Source organism: Pieris brassicae, chromosome 9, assembly GCF_905147105.1.
Source record: "Pieris brassicae chromosome 9, ilPieBrab1.1, whole genome shotgun sequence".
In the NCBI taxonomy this organism is placed as follows: Eukaryota; Metazoa; Arthropoda; class Insecta; order Lepidoptera; family Pieridae; genus Pieris; species Pieris brassicae.
The window spans coordinates 3,113,288-3,132,227 of NC_059673.1; the positions used below are offsets into that span (position 1 = coordinate 3,113,288).

At 32.8% G+C, this 18,940-nt stretch overlaps 1 protein-coding gene across 2 annotated transcripts in view; it reads right to left on the reverse strand.

The window, feature by feature from the left end:
* The window catches only part of LOC123714254 (probable metabolite transport protein CsbC), a 28,060-nt gene extending 11,730 nt beyond the window's left edge, over positions 1-16,330 (reverse strand). The window contains exons 1-2 of one of the 2 annotated variants that reach the window (XM_045668453.1): positions 16,105-16,330; positions 7,699-7,821 (exon numbers count right to left, since the gene is read on the reverse strand). In XM_045668453.1, the coding sequence (XP_045524409.1) occupies positions 7,699-7,780 (82 nt within the window). In that variant the 5' untranslated portion in view covers positions 7,781-7,821; positions 16,105-16,330. Of the gene's footprint in view, positions 1-7,698; positions 7,822-9,478; positions 9,504-16,104 lie in introns of those variants that run through there. The other variant, XM_045668454.1, reaches the window with a different exon arrangement.
* Between the last annotated feature and the right edge of the window lie 2,610 nt (positions 16,331-18,940).

The following is an 18,940-nucleotide window of genomic DNA, read 5'->3' on the forward strand; positions in this document are numbered from 1 at the left end:
GGGTGAATTGCCTTTGAGGGAAGAGTATAGCTCGTATCTTCAACCGGGAGTCGATTCAACAGTTCGCTAGTAACAAAGAGCAAATGTGTTGTAATGTGGACCGTGGAACACTAGAATACCATTGTATTCAATAGATGTAACAAGCCGAAATGGTGGAAACGGTGTTCTAATACAGTCTCTGGCAATTTTATATTGAGAAAAATAGCAATGTTGCCAAGTGTCTTTTTTATAATAGTGAAGTTGCCATTCAACCGACATATTTTTAATCTGCTGCACTGAGGCAAAATACAAAATACCATCCATCTCGACGTCCGGTCTCCATCGTTCCACAACTGAGCGTTTTCTAAGGCAGTTTTTGCCACGCACCACCACTATGTGGAACCAGCTGCCCACTGAAGTATTTCCGAACCAATTTGACTTTCCAGAGGATCCATCAAGACGCTTACCAATTCTTAAAAGCCAACAACGAACTTGCGAGCCTTCTGGCAGTATGAGTGTCCATGGGTGATGGTATCACTGAACATCAGGAGAGCCTCCAGTTTGCTTCCTACTACATAAAAAACTTATAAACAAAATAGATGAGCCTATGGCTATCATATACATTTTACGTTTAAAGAATCCACACGCATGTCTATTATTTTTTTATACACTGTTTATTTAATTTTTCTGTCGCTGTTTTATGCCCAGTGTCGTACTCGCGTATGTAGTACAATAAACGAAATCATAATAATCTTATTGATCATAAAATATTTATTTGGGAAGTTCATGTTTATCACTTAACAGTGTAAACGTATCTCAAAGGGAAACCCGTTTTCGAGACGGTTCCTTCGCTGAGTCACTGTTTCGCATACCTTCAGGTCATTTGCGGAGCGGTAACTTTAGTTAACCTCAATGAGTATTAGATTGTTTCGCGACAAAATACTAATTAACTATTACAAAATATTGTTCCCGTCTAATTTACTGTAGTACAGACGAGCCTCCCTTAGATTCGCAGTACCTGAGTACGACTTTCGTCGTTTCGTTGTTTTTAAAGGGAATTTAAATAGTTAATTAAAACCAAAACATCACAATGTTTCGATCAAAATTTACAATTTTCTTGATCTACATAGTAATAATAAAGATATTTAAAAAAATAATTAACATAAATAAATTATATTCGTTGATTCGTCGATAATTATTCGTTGAGTGTAGAAATCACCAGCTCGGTGGTCACCGCGTGTATCGGTTATTATTCGGGAGTTAATCTTACACTAAGGGTAAACAAATAGAGAGTGCACTTATTTTAATTGGGTTATTCCTATGGGTAAATTATAGTTATAAGCCGCGCACAAATTATTTGAAGAGGTCGATTGGGTATGAGGGGGTGCAACTGTTTAATCAGTTGACATCTAAAATTCGCAATATTAGAGTGTTTGACAGATTCAAGAGGGCATTAAAAATGCATGTAAGAGTGAATGTAATGGACTAAAATTGAAACGTGTATCTTGCTCGTTAAGTAACATTAAGTTTCTCATGTAAATAAAATATAATTTTGTAATGAGAAATAAAGTTATTTAAACATTAGTTTCCCAGAATCTTTATTACTTATACGCGAAGTTTGAACAAACCAATAAATTTAAGATAGATGTATTTATGAAAAGGAATTTAAAGAACTTTGTACTGCGGTATACATGGGCGGATCGTGAATTTGTGGGGCTCTGGGCTATTACAGGGAAGTCTTAGTCCCTAAACACACGTACACGCGAAAAAATACACCTACCGATAACAAGCGATGGAGAATTTACCGTTCCATTTGATATAAGCCTGCCGCCGAAGAAGCCGCCCCTGGCGGTATAGTTCTTTAGGCACCAAGGTTAAGCCCCTGGTTATTTCTGTACTTTTAGTTTTATTATAATGTTTTTTTTTTAATTATTATTACCTATACATAGTTAGGAATATGTTAAATACTGTATGTTCGTGTGTTTTTAACAGATTTAATTTGTATAATGTTCATGCAATAATAAATAAATAACATATCTTGCTACGTGCCGATACAAAGTTATTTAAATTGAGACCATAACTATGTAGCCCAGTATCAAACTAAATATAGTAAATATATATAATATTAATTGCTGTCTAATTTACTATGCCTAGAACACGAACAAAAAAAATTGTTAACGAGAAATGTAACGTAGTTAAAACTAAAGGACAAGATGAGAAGTACAGACTTATAACAAAACCTATTAATAAATTCCTTCCACATGGATAGGTACCATGATGGAAAGGGCCACCAGGTAGAAGTTGGTAGGGAAGATTGGAAGGAAAAGGCCTAAGATGATGAGAAAATTATTTGTATATAAATTTTATGTGTGTGTATCTTATGTAAACATGAATGAATGTTTCAAGGAATAAATAAGGCTTAGTTGTTACTATAATAAAACAGCGTTTACACCATAGTAATAGTTGCGTGACAAAGTTGTTCAATATCGACATAAGTAGGGCCAATAAGGGCCTCATAGCCTTATGTGACTACTGTGGTGAGGGGCACTGGGTTCGATCCTGGTTCGAGTGCTAGTTTTAAATTCATTTAAATTTGTTCTCAGCCTTTGGTAGGGTTGTACGGTACCGGGCGAGTGCTTAAGCCGTACATGGAGGGCACGGTCGAATTTCTATAGTATGCAGTGGGCATCGAACTATAGAAAGGAGACTGTGTAGGTTTAGAATGTAGCAATACGTTCTAGGCCGAGCATGGAAAATACAAGTGGTCAGTAATTCAACATTCCTTTCCCGGGTCCCTTGGGTAGAATGCCTGGCGAACCCCGAGGGTCCATCTTAAGGGCGTGTGAAGGGCTGAGGTGTTTTTAGTGGGTCGGGTCTCACTACCCCTCTGAATAGCAGAGGGATTTGAGTGTAGACCCACAGTCCCCGCGTCAAGCTCGATATCCTTAGCGCGGGCCTGCGCAAGCGCATTTTCACCTCATACAAAAAAAAAGGGTTACATACAATATTAGCGCTCTGTCAAACTTACGGTTAACATACCCGAGTCATATTTCAGTCAGTCTGGCTTTCTAACTCTCATTCTATCATCGGCTTTAAAGTCCTCTTAAAGTAGGCATTTGCAGCAAAGTTTCTATTGCCTATCTTCAGTTCTGTTACCTAACATTAGGTTATATGTTTTAGTAAATAATTAGAAGTTACGCTTCTCGCTCGCTCGCGACGAGTAATCGTCGCAAACGCTTGAAGCCAAAATGAGCCCATTAGTTTTTTCTACACTCATAAATTGTAATACAACATTGTTTTTTTCGGATTATGTCTTTGTTAGCGTCGCATACGCACTACCCGTCATTTTATGTCAGTTATAAACTCATATTTAAAACGATATAAGTCAGTTGTTACCCAGCTTTAAACAAAATGTTCCATTTAATATATATATATATGATCATATTCATACAACAACCGCCTCTGTATTCGCGACACATAAGGTTTAGTAGTTTTTTGATATATTTAGATTTACTTATGAATCGATTATTACAATGTGTAATTAATATTCACCCCCTTTAAAACACGGATTTTAAAGGGGGTGAATAATTAATTCGGATTAATTATTTATAAAGATACATTTCAAAATATGTTAGCTCAATGTTCATAACTCGAAGATGGCTGAACCAATTCGGATCATTTATAAATTTATTCCTTGTACTCTGAAAAAGGTTTTTTATGGAGAGATTGTCGGAAAAATATTTAGTACATAGCTTTTTATTACGGTAAAGCTAACCGTATCTATGGAATAGCATAGCAAAAATCATATTAAGGCGAAACAAAGTTCGCGGGGGCAGCAATTACACACATATATTAGAGGACGTATTTTCAAAGTATGTAAAATCTATTTAATAACTATACTATGACACATTTGTCAGTAATTTAAGCATTTTTTTTTAATTATAGCAAACCTAAAAAGCATGAATGAATAATTGTGCAATTTGTAGAATCTTAATGCAACCAACATTGCTTAATATCGTGTTCATTTGTTATTCTTCCCACATATAAGTGTTGTGTCACATGCGATTCTTGCTTCATAACGCATACTAATATTAAGCTTTGCACTTAAATCATGACATCGACCAAAAAGCGATTTGAATTTAGCAGACGAGACAAGATAGATTATCTTCCTTCTCCAAATTTGTCCTTGTGCACCGACAAACTTGAAATAATCAATTTTAACTAGCGGATCCTATAGACATCCTTGTCTCACACCTTGGCATTCTGATAATCCGTAATTACACGGATTCTCAGAATGCCATTAGAGACTCCTTTTAAAGGAAAAAACTAACTACATATTTTCTTATAGAAATACCTAAACCAAAAGTTGTATTTGTAACGTGGTAAAGTTGTAAAGTGATATTGGGAAAGTGAAATTCACAGTTGATTAGCTGTTAATCGATATATGGAACATATTTTCCTCATTTCAAATATGTGAGCAATGAAATCCTAATCCTCAGCGCTATATACCACTATCTATGTATGTAACGGTTTGAGACAAGAGCCAATATTTAAGAGGTACTATCGTAAATAGAAAATAAATGTTAGTTGTTTTATTCCTTTTAGTATTTACAACCCTTAGTGAATTTGAGTGATTAAATTGTAAAATTCACCAAAATTCTATACCCAGTGGTATCATATATACACATACATTTGATATACCTATGTATATTTTTACATCGAGTAGTTTTGAGTTCGTTGTTGTTTTATTTACGTTTGGGTTGTCTAAAAGTAACTGCATTTAGATTTCTTTACCTTCATTAATTTAATTTTACTTTTCGTGTTGTGATGTAATTAAAGTGTAATTATTCATATGTAACTCAGACCTCTATAAAGACCCCTCGGGGGTCTAGGCATTCTACCTAAAGAGACCAGGAGACAAGGAAATTGCTGAGCCGCAATTACTGTCTTTGGTTTCCGACATACGTCTTTGACCTAACGGTAAAATATTACCAAGCTTTGTGAGATGATTCATCATCAGATACTGACAGCTTTTATTTCTTCGACAACGTTATTATTACAACCTACTAGACAATTATGTATATTTATGTGTTGTAAATGATTAACGTTAAAAGTATGTAATAAAATTACAAATTGTAATCGCTTTGATCGGGAATCGAACCCGACAGCCGCATACAAGCTGATTAGGCTCGTGAGGCTTTAATTGTTTATTTTTGGCATTGTATTGGAAAATCTGTTAGCTACATTGTTCTGTCGAATGTCACTTTGTGATGTGTTCAACCTTTCTTTGTTTAATTAGAAGCCTTGTATAAATTTTATCTCACAATTTAAATTTATAATTAAATAAAATTTATTACGTAAAATGCTGTAGTACAAAAACATACATTTCACAGTCATACACAGGTTTTGATTTTTTCTATGATATATTTATTTGCTCTAAATGTTTAGCCAACTTATTGCTAACAATATAAACGACTGTTAAACCAGATCAAATTATTATTTATTCATTCCTTTCCTTCTTCTCTTCTTTTGTGCAGGTGCGCAAGATGTATCTCTAGTATGGCGCGTGCCGGGGAGCCCTAAACGCGTGCTGACTGTAATGAAAATGGCGGCGGGAAGTCTGATCCTTACATGGGTCATTGCAATTGTATGCATGTGCCTTTTGTTTTACTTTAAGCTAACCTACTAATATAATATTTAGTGCAATATTGTAACTAACACAATAACCACGACTTATGATTGTAATCAATTATTATTATTTAATTAATCAATGGCGTAGACAAAAGAACTGGCAATAAAGTCTCCGTCACTCTTTGGTTTGGTCAAGGAAAAACATTCGTTCAAATTATTTAAATTATCTATTGTTCTAAATTATCCGGAAGAGGCAAAGGTTGAGGTTATTATTGAAAACATTTGCACATGTAGTTATTGATTGATACATTTAAAAAATAATTCAGGTGGCAATCTGCATGTTGAATTTCTGTCTGAATTTGTTACAAATGATTCATTACAAACAGTCGCTACACCCGAACTCGGCGTTATATCCAACGTCTTAAGTCGCTAAGCCACATGAATTTTGTACTAAAGTATGCTTTAAACACAAAGGACTTAGATTTAACGTCGTTAAAACTAAATGGTCAATACAACCAAGGTAAATGAAATCGATTTTATTTGTATAGAGCAGTTTTGCAACGTGAAAAGATTATCCTAGTATTTGCTCAAATCAAAACCAACATAGTACAAAAGCAGTATTTTCTACACATATATTACGTATTTATGAAAATCGCAACACCATTGCATCTAGTCACTTGTATGGAATGAGAAAGTTTCCTCATAAAGTAATACAGCGAGTTTATTTTTAGTCGTCCGCGGTTTGCGTCTAGATTATATATAGCCTGACATATGACCATTATAACTATTAGATATGTCAGTAAATTTAATTATTAATACAGATCTAATGTATCTTAAGAATAATAATAATAATAATAATAATCTTTATTTCTTCTCTCACATATACATACATAGCAGGTTATTATGATTAAACTAAGATGATAACATGATGATAAATGTCTCTTTAGGAAAGATATCTCAAAATAATTTCAAATAAAAAAATGTTTCAATAAAAATAATGCTAATAGAAATTACAGTAATAATTTTTATAAAGAAGTATATATTTTATGAAATAAAATAAAAAATATAACTGTGGCACTACAACTGAGTATCGAACCTTCGGCCTCAAGGATGAGAGCTGGAGCTACTGCTATATATATGTGTGTATTAGTTTTCTCTACATGTATTTGTAATTAATCTTCTCCTAAACAGCCGGACCGATTTCGATAAAAAAATTAGTGTGTTCAAGTGGAATCGAGAATTAATTCGATTTTTTTATATATTTAAGACGTATGTTCAGGACAATGTCTTTATGGGGTCCGCTTGTCTAAAAGTGTAGCTTCATGTAAGTTTAGTGCAATTTATGTATCTATCTATCTCAGGTATAAATGAAAACGAAATGTCAAAATCAATGGAATAGGAAATGATGTATGTATACGAGTAGTGTTTATAAATATGAGGAAGTCGTCGAGCCATTGGAGGTTAGCAACAATATGCGTTATGAATAAATTATATGACATTTATTAGATGAATTCATTCATTACATATAATCTTGACTAATTAGTCTGTGACGTATTTCGTACAGTATGTAACGTAAATTTCTACGTCAGTTGGATACATAATCAAAAAGCCGTATTATTTATAAAATCTAACATAAAGGTTTTCGATCCAAAACTATAAATTATAATAAAAAAGAACATAAATATAAAACATATTAACAGGGTCTAATTTTATATGGCAATTGTTTTAACTAAATGCCGGTTAGAAGTAAAAGGTAGGGAAACTAATCTAGAGAAAAAATAAACAAAGACATCAAAAAGAAACAAACGGATAAGCTAGTTAAAATTAAAATATTTACATAAACATATTTAATCTTAATATGTTCCGGATGCTTTACTTCTGTCTGTGTCATTAATTTGCAATAGATAAGTAGAAAGTCTATGTTTTTTTCGGCATATTATGTAGTCTGTGACAACGGGAAATAGGCGGGAGTTCAGTAAAGCTCAGTACAATCATTTGATAATCGTAATATTGCGATTTAAAGAGAAAGGAAAATGCTTTATACATACATGAGTTTTACTAATATTATATTTACGAAAAATTACTTACCCATAATAGCCATAAAGAATTGATTGGCGATACCGCCATGTTGAAATTTTGCGAACCATCGTAGGGGGAAGATGTCCAGCATAATGTAATTGATGTTGTTACTTCACTCTTTCATTTTTTTTTCTGAAACAAAACACAACTTTATGGTGATCTAAAGGTTAGGTTTTAAAATTAAGACTCAACGATATAAGAACATTTAAAAAATCATTTAGCTTGGGAAGTTTATTGTTTATATATATATATAAACAATCTTAGTTCGTGGTTCCGGTTTTGTTTATGCTCAGTACATTTTACTATAATTTCAGCAATCAACAAGATATTTCCAACCGGATCCTACGACATATAGTCATGTAGTACATATCAAAAGCTTAATTCTAATACCATATTAACAATGAGTAACTATATCATTGTTAATTAGTCATTCTAAAAAAATATTTGGAATTGGGACTAGCCATAGATTCCTAATTTGGTGGGAACTTGCGTCAGTCAATGTTCAAATGTTTTATGATAGACGTGAAGTGCATATCAATTGTCAAGATTTTATTACCTACGCTGTGGAAAATTGTTATTTTTGCCTGAAAGTTATTTTGGGATCTGTAGAAGAAATTGCTTAGAATCAAGTCATTACAATTTTATATTACGTTATTGTTTCTTGTTAACCTCAATAATTAATATTGTACGACGTGAATAATAGTAAATGCCATGTTTATTTTTAAAAAAATGTGTGTGTGTACACTACACACGTAAGAAGTGAAACTTCTTTATGACCTAATTTACGAAAAATGGTCTACAATATGCTACTTCACAGAATTTGGTTAAATAAATTTAAATTAGTTAAAGTTTAACAAAAGGCTATTATTATCATAGACATGAATACAAATAATACAATTATTTCATTATTGGTAATTTTTTTTCCAACGCCGATAAAGAAGTTTCTCTTCAATAATTTTTTTATATAACATATCACAATGAATGTAACACGAAAAAAAAAGCAAATGCCATTTTTTAATGGGATGCTTTTCAAGATTGTCCATACTTTAACTTAATCTAGTTTTTATGCCGACTGAAAATTAAATTTATTTAAACACTAAATTATTACGACAATATCCGCTGTTAAAACTGAAACAGACTGCATCACACCGGAATCGTTTTACGGAACTTAAATATCAATTTATTTGTTTGATATGGTAAATGCTCGTTATTGATTAACGTTTGTTAGTGACAAATTATCTAGATATAAGCCGAAAGAACTTGCAACCAGATGATATAAATGATATATTGAAAAGTAAGTTCATATCATTTAATAAAAAACTATTATATGTTGTATATAAATTAGGATAACAACACGTTCTACAGTAAATAAGATAGCTGCGAATATGGATAATGATACAGCTATCAGAGAGTAGTGGAGTATCTAGTTCAGGTACTCCCAGGAAATGCTACAATTTCTACGACAGCACCAAGACATGGCGAATAAGCACTGCCATTAAATAAGTGTGGCCCTAGCATGGTGGAAGCAGCGAACTAGCGTCTCCTCAATTGGACCTCCAGAGAATGAGAACAGTTGAAATCCATCCAAATAGTTGTCGTATAGTGATTGCCAACCCGCCGTAGCTGGTGTGGCAATTACGGCTTTTTCTTCCCCTTGATCAACTGTGACAGTACAAACGCAATATCGGGCGTACTGGAGCAAATGGAGAAGGCATACGTCCAGAAATGGACCAAATAAAGGCTGATAAAGATAAAGGAAGAAAAAAGAACTATTTAAAGCGAACAAAACCTTGAGCTGTCATAAACTAAAATGGTCGTGTGATTTTCTGGCAAAAATATCGTAAAATCACATGTAATAAAATTATAAGATTTTATTACGTTTAACACAATGAAATACATAAATATTTAATCGCATAATTGAACAATATTTTACGATTTGCCTTTATCAAATCGAAACTATTGTTTGAGCGTTTTATAACTTTAAAAATGTTAGACCGTATCAAAGTCTATCGATTTGGAAATCTGGACAATGGGTGTATTGTTAGAAAATTTGCACAGAATAAACTTAACGTTGTTTAGTAAATGTGATTTGATTGAAGGTCAGCAATGGCAAAGTTGATTTGATATTAGTCGCGTGTAAATTGAAAATTGGAGGAAATAATTTAAAAGATCAGAGGCGAACGCCTCAAGGTCTTGGAGCTTACTACAATCTCATATCTTATCTTGTTCATATTATTACTGTAATATGAATCTAATACGTGAGACGACTGTACATAAAAAATAAAAATGTATTATAAAATAAAATAAACATAGTAGGTTAACAAGTACTACATAATTAGGATTACATTAAGGCCATGTAACTAGTATAAGTTTAACAATAGTTTTTTTTTAAGTAATGGAGGCAGGACGATGATCTGATGTTAAGTGATACCCATGGACACTCGCATTGCAAAAAGACTCGCAAGCGAGTTGCCGGGTCACACACGGGTCGGTTTTCGGTACACGACCTCCGACGGAGTGAGGGAGTCCATCAAATGTTTTCACTTCTAAGTCCTTGTCACATTGCCTGCGTGTGATCACAGATGAGTCAAAAAGATTTACTAGGAACAGCCCATAAAAAAGAGAAAAGAGGAGGACCAGAAACCTAGGTAGATGGAATAATACCCTCTAGAAAAATGTAAATAGTTTTGGAGATACATCTAAAAAATTATCGATATTGTAACTAAACTTCTTTGACACGTAACGTACCGTACATTAACAAAAGCATTGATATAAGCTAAAATATACAGCTGTAGTTCGTGTAACTACTACTTACAACTCGCAAGAACAGTATTTGATAACCTATGTCGCAAAATGGCTTAGAAAGCATGTTTATATCAAGTCAGGAAACTTTGTAGCAGTTAGACACGAGGAACTCTTTTCGCTGTTATAATTGATGATCTACAGCAGTGACAGTGACGCCTAAGTAGTCCAGTCACTGGCCAAATTAGGCGTACGAAATCTAAGTCGTCGTAATTGTCGTCATGATTTATCTCTTATAGCCCGCTTTAAGAAGACAGACGTTATCATGATATAATGTCTTTATTTACTATATCTACATTATGTGGTTTTCTATTGTTTTATCATCTATGATGAGGATAAACACGTGAGTTGATCCAATGTCATTTTATCTTTTAGAGACTACTTGTACCTTGATGACGTAACGACACTTTTGTAATGAGTGGCTAAATTCAATGCCGAAAAGTTTATCGACTTTAATCACTTTAAATGGTCTCTTAACTTTGAAATTTCCAACAGTATGTCTAGGTTATATACTAGATATAAATTACTGTCTAACCTCGATTGAAATATTTTATATATACATATAAATATACATTTAATGTTTATGTTACTTTGGCATATCGTTCTTTTGGTCACTGTTTTTTTATAAACCGAGGACACATGGCAGAAGTCTCGTGATTTAATTTACTAAAAAGGATGCTGATTTTTTGAAGGACCGAAACTTAGCGTTAACTATGATTCTCGGTCGAAATCTAATAGCACTCACTTTGAAGCCTAAGCCAAATTCATTAAAGAAAAGTTATTTCTCTCCCACAATACGAATTAATTACATTTGGCAATATAATAAACACTTGAAACACAATAGCATTGTAAAAAGCTGAGAAATAAAATGTCGCAACATCTAAGTGATGGTGGGCAGGCCACATAGCGCACAAGGCTTAGAACCCATGGAACCGCAGGCTACTGGAATTGAGACCTCGGCAGAAGGAAAGACCGCGCGGCCGATACAGAGAGGCCAGTGCAGGGCGTACTGGAGGAAAATAGAGGACGCCTACGCCCAGAAATGGATCGAATAAATAGAGGCTAATGATAATTATGATTCACACAATAATTATTACAATTTACCGGTTATTTGGGATATTCAGGACATATATAAACTTCTATTAGAGAAAATTTAAAATTTGGTCGTCTTCCCCCAAAGCCCCTTTGTAAATAAATGTTATATAATTTAACAAATAAATTGAACAGTTAAGAGATTGATAAGACTTTGTTGTGTTGAAAATTTCAACGTGAAGTCTTATCATTACTCGTATTTGTTTGTTTCGATGAAAATTATAGGCCGGTGAATGCGCTGGCCTCGGTCTATAACATGTTATTGCAAACCGGATATCTGAACCAATTAAGGGGTATGTCAAACAAATGAGTCGGTTTTTTATAAACCGATATTATCTGTAACTATATCTAATCAAAATAATATTATTTGGTTCTCTATTATCAAAAATGTATTCAATCAGTGTGTGGAGTTTGTATTTGCTTCCAAATTCAGTTCCAAGGGGAGGCCGCTTCCAGACTCCAAACATCTAAAACTACAAACTTTAGGTAGGGTAAAGTATGAAGTATGACTCCCATCTGTCAAAATCCAATATATTTCATATGCTAACTCGAGAAACCAGCCAATAATATAATTATTTTTTTATTACATATTTCCAAAAGTTGTTAGGCTTAATGTGGAACAAAGTGAAAGTAGGCTTGGGTTTTTTCCAATTATACAATCATCTCAAATGAAGCTTAAAAATATGTTTTATCTCTCAACGTTGCAAAATAAAAATATTTCTCATTAAAAACTTTTTAACTATCTATAATCTACGGAAGCTACGAACGTTTACGGAAAGTAGCCACTTTAATTCTTCTCATTAATGAGTTAATAAGAAGAACTAAAGTGGAATTATTATATTATTATAACATCATTACAACAGTCACTCACATAAGAAAATATACAAATACATTAGGCTAGCGTATACATTAATTGTGTAATGTAATACACAATTCGTATACATTATACTATGTATATGACATTAATAAAAATAGTACGGTAGACAAGAAATAGGGGTCTTATTCAATTAAGTACTAGTTTAAAACTAAGTCTATAGCCAAGTTGTTCACAGGTCACAAATATATGGGATCAGGAGGAATGTTTCAATGTTTCTTTACGACTGAACAAAATCGCTGCCGTCTGTATACGACAAAGTTATTAAGAGAAATATTTATATAATAGCGTTGTATGTAGATGTCTAAAATTATGATCATATGTGGTAGAATAAAATAATTCTGCTACATAATGAATTCTGATAGTCTGTGCGAGAGGAGAGGCAGTTTCGCAAACTAATATCATTCGTGTTTGCTACGCGGAATTAACTCACATAAATATATGCTATATTTATAACTACTGTCGATTTATAATAACGTAACAGTGTTGTCTACGTAACAAAAAAGGTAATTTTGTAATCCGGCGACCTCAAATACCCACGGTGGTTTATTCCGCAAACTCTACGAGTACTTCATTCATGTCAAACGGCATACAAAAATAAATTGCATTGATTGTAATTTATTTTTGGCAAGGACAACAAATTTTTTGTTGTCATCCAGAGATTTCTTCTTACACATACTATAAAATGCGTTTAGTTATATAAAAAAATAATTGTAACATACATATTCTATTGATATATGTAAAATATATATTTACTAGAATAGTCTATAAATAATAAATAACGACTTGCGGTTAGATCTACAAGTTAGCGCAATAGGTTACAGATAAAAATCCTTCAATAAAATTCAAACAAAGAAACCACCATTCACATGTACTGTTTTTAAGAAACTTATTTCTAATACAATACATAGCAAACATATTTATAGTATGTACAATATTCTCAACCTACAAAGTATTATTAATAATAATTACAAATTGATAGATATACAATCAAAACAACATCTGATAACTGTGGCAGTGTACCTTTATTGCTGGCAATTCCTCGTTGTATTGGTACTTATTTGGTAATCGAAGCAAACAAGTGCTCTCCGGTAATACCTATTAAGCCAACTTAAACCTTTAATTAGCCTGTTCACTTGAAACCCACAGCCCAAGAGTACCTACGCCAAAGGGAACAAAATCAAACTTGGAGGAAAGACATATCTCAGTCGTTAGTCGGTAGTATTTTCCACCTGCTATAATTTAAAACTACAGATAATGAATTACGCATAGATTATGAAGTATGATATTATACTCAGTAAAGCTTTTATAATGTCAGAGTTATGAACAAATAGTGTTCTTTATAAATTAATTCATAAACTTACTTTATAACTAAGTTTTGACAGGAGAATCATAATTATTTGTTAGATATTTGATGATTATAAGTACGTTTTGTTTATTTTCTAAGTAACTTATAAAACTTACCCATGGTCTTATTACGGCGGGTGCTATATGTTTAAGTATAACTAGGGATACAAATCTATATTGCTTAGATTTTACCTAAGAATAACAGTCCTTTAAAATTATTAACTCGTTTGAAATATAAAAAGGAAAATGTTTTACCAAGACATTTAGGATCTCAGAATGAATGCTCACTCTTTTTAATCAATTCTATTCAAATTCAAATCATTTATTCATATAGGTCACAATGTCCACGTCAAATACGTTGTCAAAAATTAAATATATATGAAATGCTTCTAATTTTAAATTAACTGCCAGTTCTCAAATCAAGGGCGTAGAACGGAAGAGAAGAACTGGCAATCAACTCCCCGCCACTCTTTTTAATCGCTAAGTTTTTGTTTTACTCAACGTTTATCATGTATCAACTTATCATGTTTATCAACATTTATATGTACCACATACTTCTTAAGTAATTATTAATAATAAAATAAATGAAAAGCAAAGATTTGTTCTCTATCAGCAGGAGGCATGGTGAAATAGGTGCACGCACTTACATTCTCGTGGGAACAACACGCAAATACATAGTCGAAATAACTAACATCACCGCATACACGAATTCAAGTCCGACCAGTCACCACAAGTAGCACCCGTTCATGAGTATGACGCATGGCCAGTAATCGGCCCCCTCGCCATATTTTAGGGAGAGAGACAACTCGACGCATGAACGCAATTGTCTTTAACATAAGTTGCCCAATAACTTCAGTAACGTGCTTTTTTGTTTTTGTTTTTATATATGCATAATTTTGTATATAATGGTAACGAACTGTAAATAATAAAAAAATAATACATTTTTAACAAAATTGTTAACAGATATAATAAAGGCTATGCCGTGTGTAAGGGATTTGACATACGAATCTGGAACATCTAAATCAAAGATATCGTAACAGTATGTTATAAAGTACATAGCTAATCATAGAGATTGTAGACGAAACGATCGCAAGTAGCGAGAGAGATACCTTCGAATGCCATTTTAAAATTGAACTTCGATATAAAATATAACTTATAGATATATCTACTGAAGAATTCCTTAAATTGTAAGCAATATGTTACGGTTCATTATCTAACGACAGCTAACAATCTTGCGTGATACATTGCCTTGCGGTAAGCAAACGTATTAAACTTAAAAGCGTTTTCTTTCGTTCAAAGAAAGAAGTACGTAGTATTTATTTTAAAACATTCAATGGTATCGCTACTACAAACTTGTTTGATTCTAAATACAGATTTAGTCATTAAGTAAATAATAGTAAAATTTTATATCAGTTCGTTTAACAAAGAGTCTTCTATTTTTGCGGTTAAATTAACCATCAATGTCAAATTATTATTTATCTTAACAAGTTCAAATGATAACTCCCGAGCTCAGTTATCTTAAGTACATGATTTACGCTGATATTCCAAATACGATTACACAATGTTTTTTTTGAAAACTGTTATGTTAAAAACTAATCTTAGGCAAGTATTCTAAAACCTGTATTAACTTGATGAACTTCTAACTCGTGCTACGTCTCTTAATGTGAGCCTTGAAAAAAGAAATGAATAACTAAGCAGTGTGTGCATAAGGCGTATAAGACGTGTTAGATTTCGATAAAACATTTATTAATTTACATTGGTAACATGTAAACCCTGCTTCGATCAAAGAGATTTAAAAAACAAATTGGATTAATAGTAGAAAATACCGCTGAGCGGAAAATATATGTACATATAAATAACCACCACAAAAAGATGCGTCGCTTATAAAATAATAATTCTATAGTTTTAAGAATTTACGACGCAGCTGGTGGAATAAAGGGAACCCTTATACCGGGACCCGGTTTATGACAAAAAGGTTTTGTGTTATAAGTTTATTGTCTATGAACACGAATTTTGTATGCAGCCAGTATTTCTTATAAAAAAAATCTTTTTGTTATTTAACGGGAATATTGGATATTAGCTTATATTGAATTAAGTTTAAAATAAATACTGTTGCAATTAATAATTATATATCCAGCTGAATTCGCGCAAATAAATTAAGACTTTTTTTTAGAATTTATATTTATTTGATAAACTCATTTCCTCTAGTGTCAATTTACTTAAGTACGTCAATATTTTTAAATAGATTTTTAACGACACCTACTTTCTAGAATTTATTAATGAAATTAAAATATACTCACATAAATCAGTAGAAATCGATTAAATCCTTTTTTAAGCCTGGGCCAAGGTGGAATGTCTCCTTATTTTCACTTTGACACTTTCACAATAAATATTTTATAAAAAATATATGAAATAACAATAATAGTAGTAATAAAATCCAAATTGCAGTCAAGACTCGGTTAGATCGTAAATCTTAAAAGTCTTAAACGCGTGCGCCCGTTACCAACTTAATTAACACACTGAAGTTTATACTCTATAGTCCACGAAAGTCCACAGAGACCATAAGGAATAGAAGCGAATCCGGTCGCTGGTTGTTTGGCTAAAAAAAGTAAACAAACGGTTGTTCGTACTGGTTGACTTTTCATTGAACTGCCAGTGACAAATAACAAACGTTTTGACTAAAATAAACATATGGAGCATAGAGGCTGTTTACAATATTTGAATTTAGAATTGAATTAATCGGGTTTCCAGGAAGAAGAGCCCAACATCTATATTTGCATAAGTTTCACTTATTTGGCCTAGCTTTGAGTCTAAGGATACAAAAAATGGGGCTTGAGACGACATTTCTTTTACACACAAACAATACGTTTAGCGTTAGTGGGTCATGTCTGTCACAAAGTAATTTTGTTTCAAGCCCATGGTCGCATTCGAAAGTCAAGGTAGTATAAGTTAGAGAAATAGGCCAGTATGATTTTCATATCCCGTATACATATATAAAAAAATACTTTTTGTGCAGTCGTGTAGTCGGTTCATAATCTGTAAGTATCGCTCGAAAAGGCGATATTTGTGTACATAGCATTTTTTAACGAAACTCGGAACGATATAATAATAATAATATTTTTTTCCATGAAGTCGATACAAAAGATTGATTAAATTAAATTTCAAATAACTGTTGAGCAGTATGCAATTTTCTAAACATTCATAAAAACAATTATTTTTTATAGTTTCATAATATAATGAATTTCAAAAACAGAGCAGCTATTTAAAAAATATATTTTAAATAGCTTTGCATATCCTGTTACCGTAATTACTGACTTCCAGAATATTAGTGTCGCAGCTAACTAGCTTAATTAGCGTTTAAATCAACAGCCTAGCCTCTTAACTATCTAGCGGCCTGAAAGATATTCAGCCAATAGATCAAACATTTAGGCAGACTTTCGATCGATGACGTTTAATTACTTGCCTAGTCTATTGAGTGTTAATTTAAATTTAGTTCTACTTTCTGCCACTCTCAAGCTCGAAACGAAACACTTTAATAGGGCGTCGGCAACTTTGATGGTGTTTTGTAAAGTTTTATGAAAAACAACAAGTGCAATGGAAGAGTGCAGTGACAATGATAATGTAAATTAAGCTGTACACAAGCACAAGCAATTTAAATTTTAAAGATATATTTTTTTATGACAGATGTTTCATATTTTTTATTTCTGCCACATGATCACTATCGTACGAATGGCCTAAGCATTAGCCAGCCAGTTTATTAGGTGGTGTTACGCTACAGTTGAATATCTTTCAGGCCGCTAGTTAAACGGCGCTGTTTACTGAAAAGGCCAGGCTGTTAATTTAACGTCTGGCTGCGACATATACATGGAATTGTCAAAATAACGAGTTCATCAAGAGTTAGTCTACAGCTAACGCGTAAGAAAAATAAATAATTAACACATTTCAACAGTGTGAAACGGTTTTTGTCACCTAAGCACCGTACATAAGTAAAATTGTCATTGCCTAAGCTGGGTACACATTAATTCGTAACATAACGTGTATGTTTCACAAGTCCAAGAATGGTAATGGAAATTTATATCTGGATCTTTAGATCTGGAATTACTGAGATGGCCAACAGGCTATATGGAAATAACTGTATAGATATGAAGTCATCAATTTGATCCCATTCTTCTCCATAGTGTTTTTTTGAGTAAAGTCTAAACATCTTGCAAATTTTTCTATTATAGTCCGTCGTTCCCGTCAGCTAGACTTACAGGCTGCGTAAATTGGTTTAAAAGTTTACCTCTTTTTATGATTGATTTGGCTACTCCAGTATCCGCGACGCAAAAAGGTTCACCCCTGACAGAATTATTGTCTTCATCTATGTTACGCTTCAGAAAAACGCTTTGCTCGATTAAACCCGATTGCCACGATCGAGGAGGTTTAAAAGTATCAGCTGCATAAGACTTCCAATCTTGTATTTCAAATTCTGTTCCCACTTTGTTTACAGCACCGTATTCAGAAAAAAAATTGAGGTAGTCGTGGGGGACAACGATTACTTCTTTTTTAATAATGGGCTCCTAAAAACTGTGTGGTAGTAAAAATTAATGACTCACTACAGGAAAATTTATGACCACAAACTTCAGATGTGATGCTGCTTGTGCTTGCAACTATTTGCAGAGCATTCCTATGACAATGATATTCTTATTTTGACTGGCACATGACTGGTAAATAGATACAGTTTCGAAAGAAAACTGTTTTTTACCGGAATGAAGCTATGTATTATTATAAACTCCGGTAAAAAAGTGTTTTCTTTCAATGTGTTAAAGCTATATACAAAACACAATACTAGATACAGTTTTGTCTTCCAATCAAAATTTGTATTGTTTAGTATATGCTACAAAGCCAATGCTACTTCATTAAACCAAAAATTGGTCTTTCGTCTTCAGTCCAAGAGTAAATATGAGTTTTTTCTTTACTTTAGTCCGATTTAGAATTTCGTACAGCTATTCACATACAATCGTATATGCAAAGGAAATGCAAATTCTTATGTAAAAATGGTGAAGGTAGTAAGAGCTCTGGTCTGATAATTTTTGAAGCAGTAAATACTTTTGGCAGAGAAATGAGATAATTAGAATATTAGGATCATCATTTTTT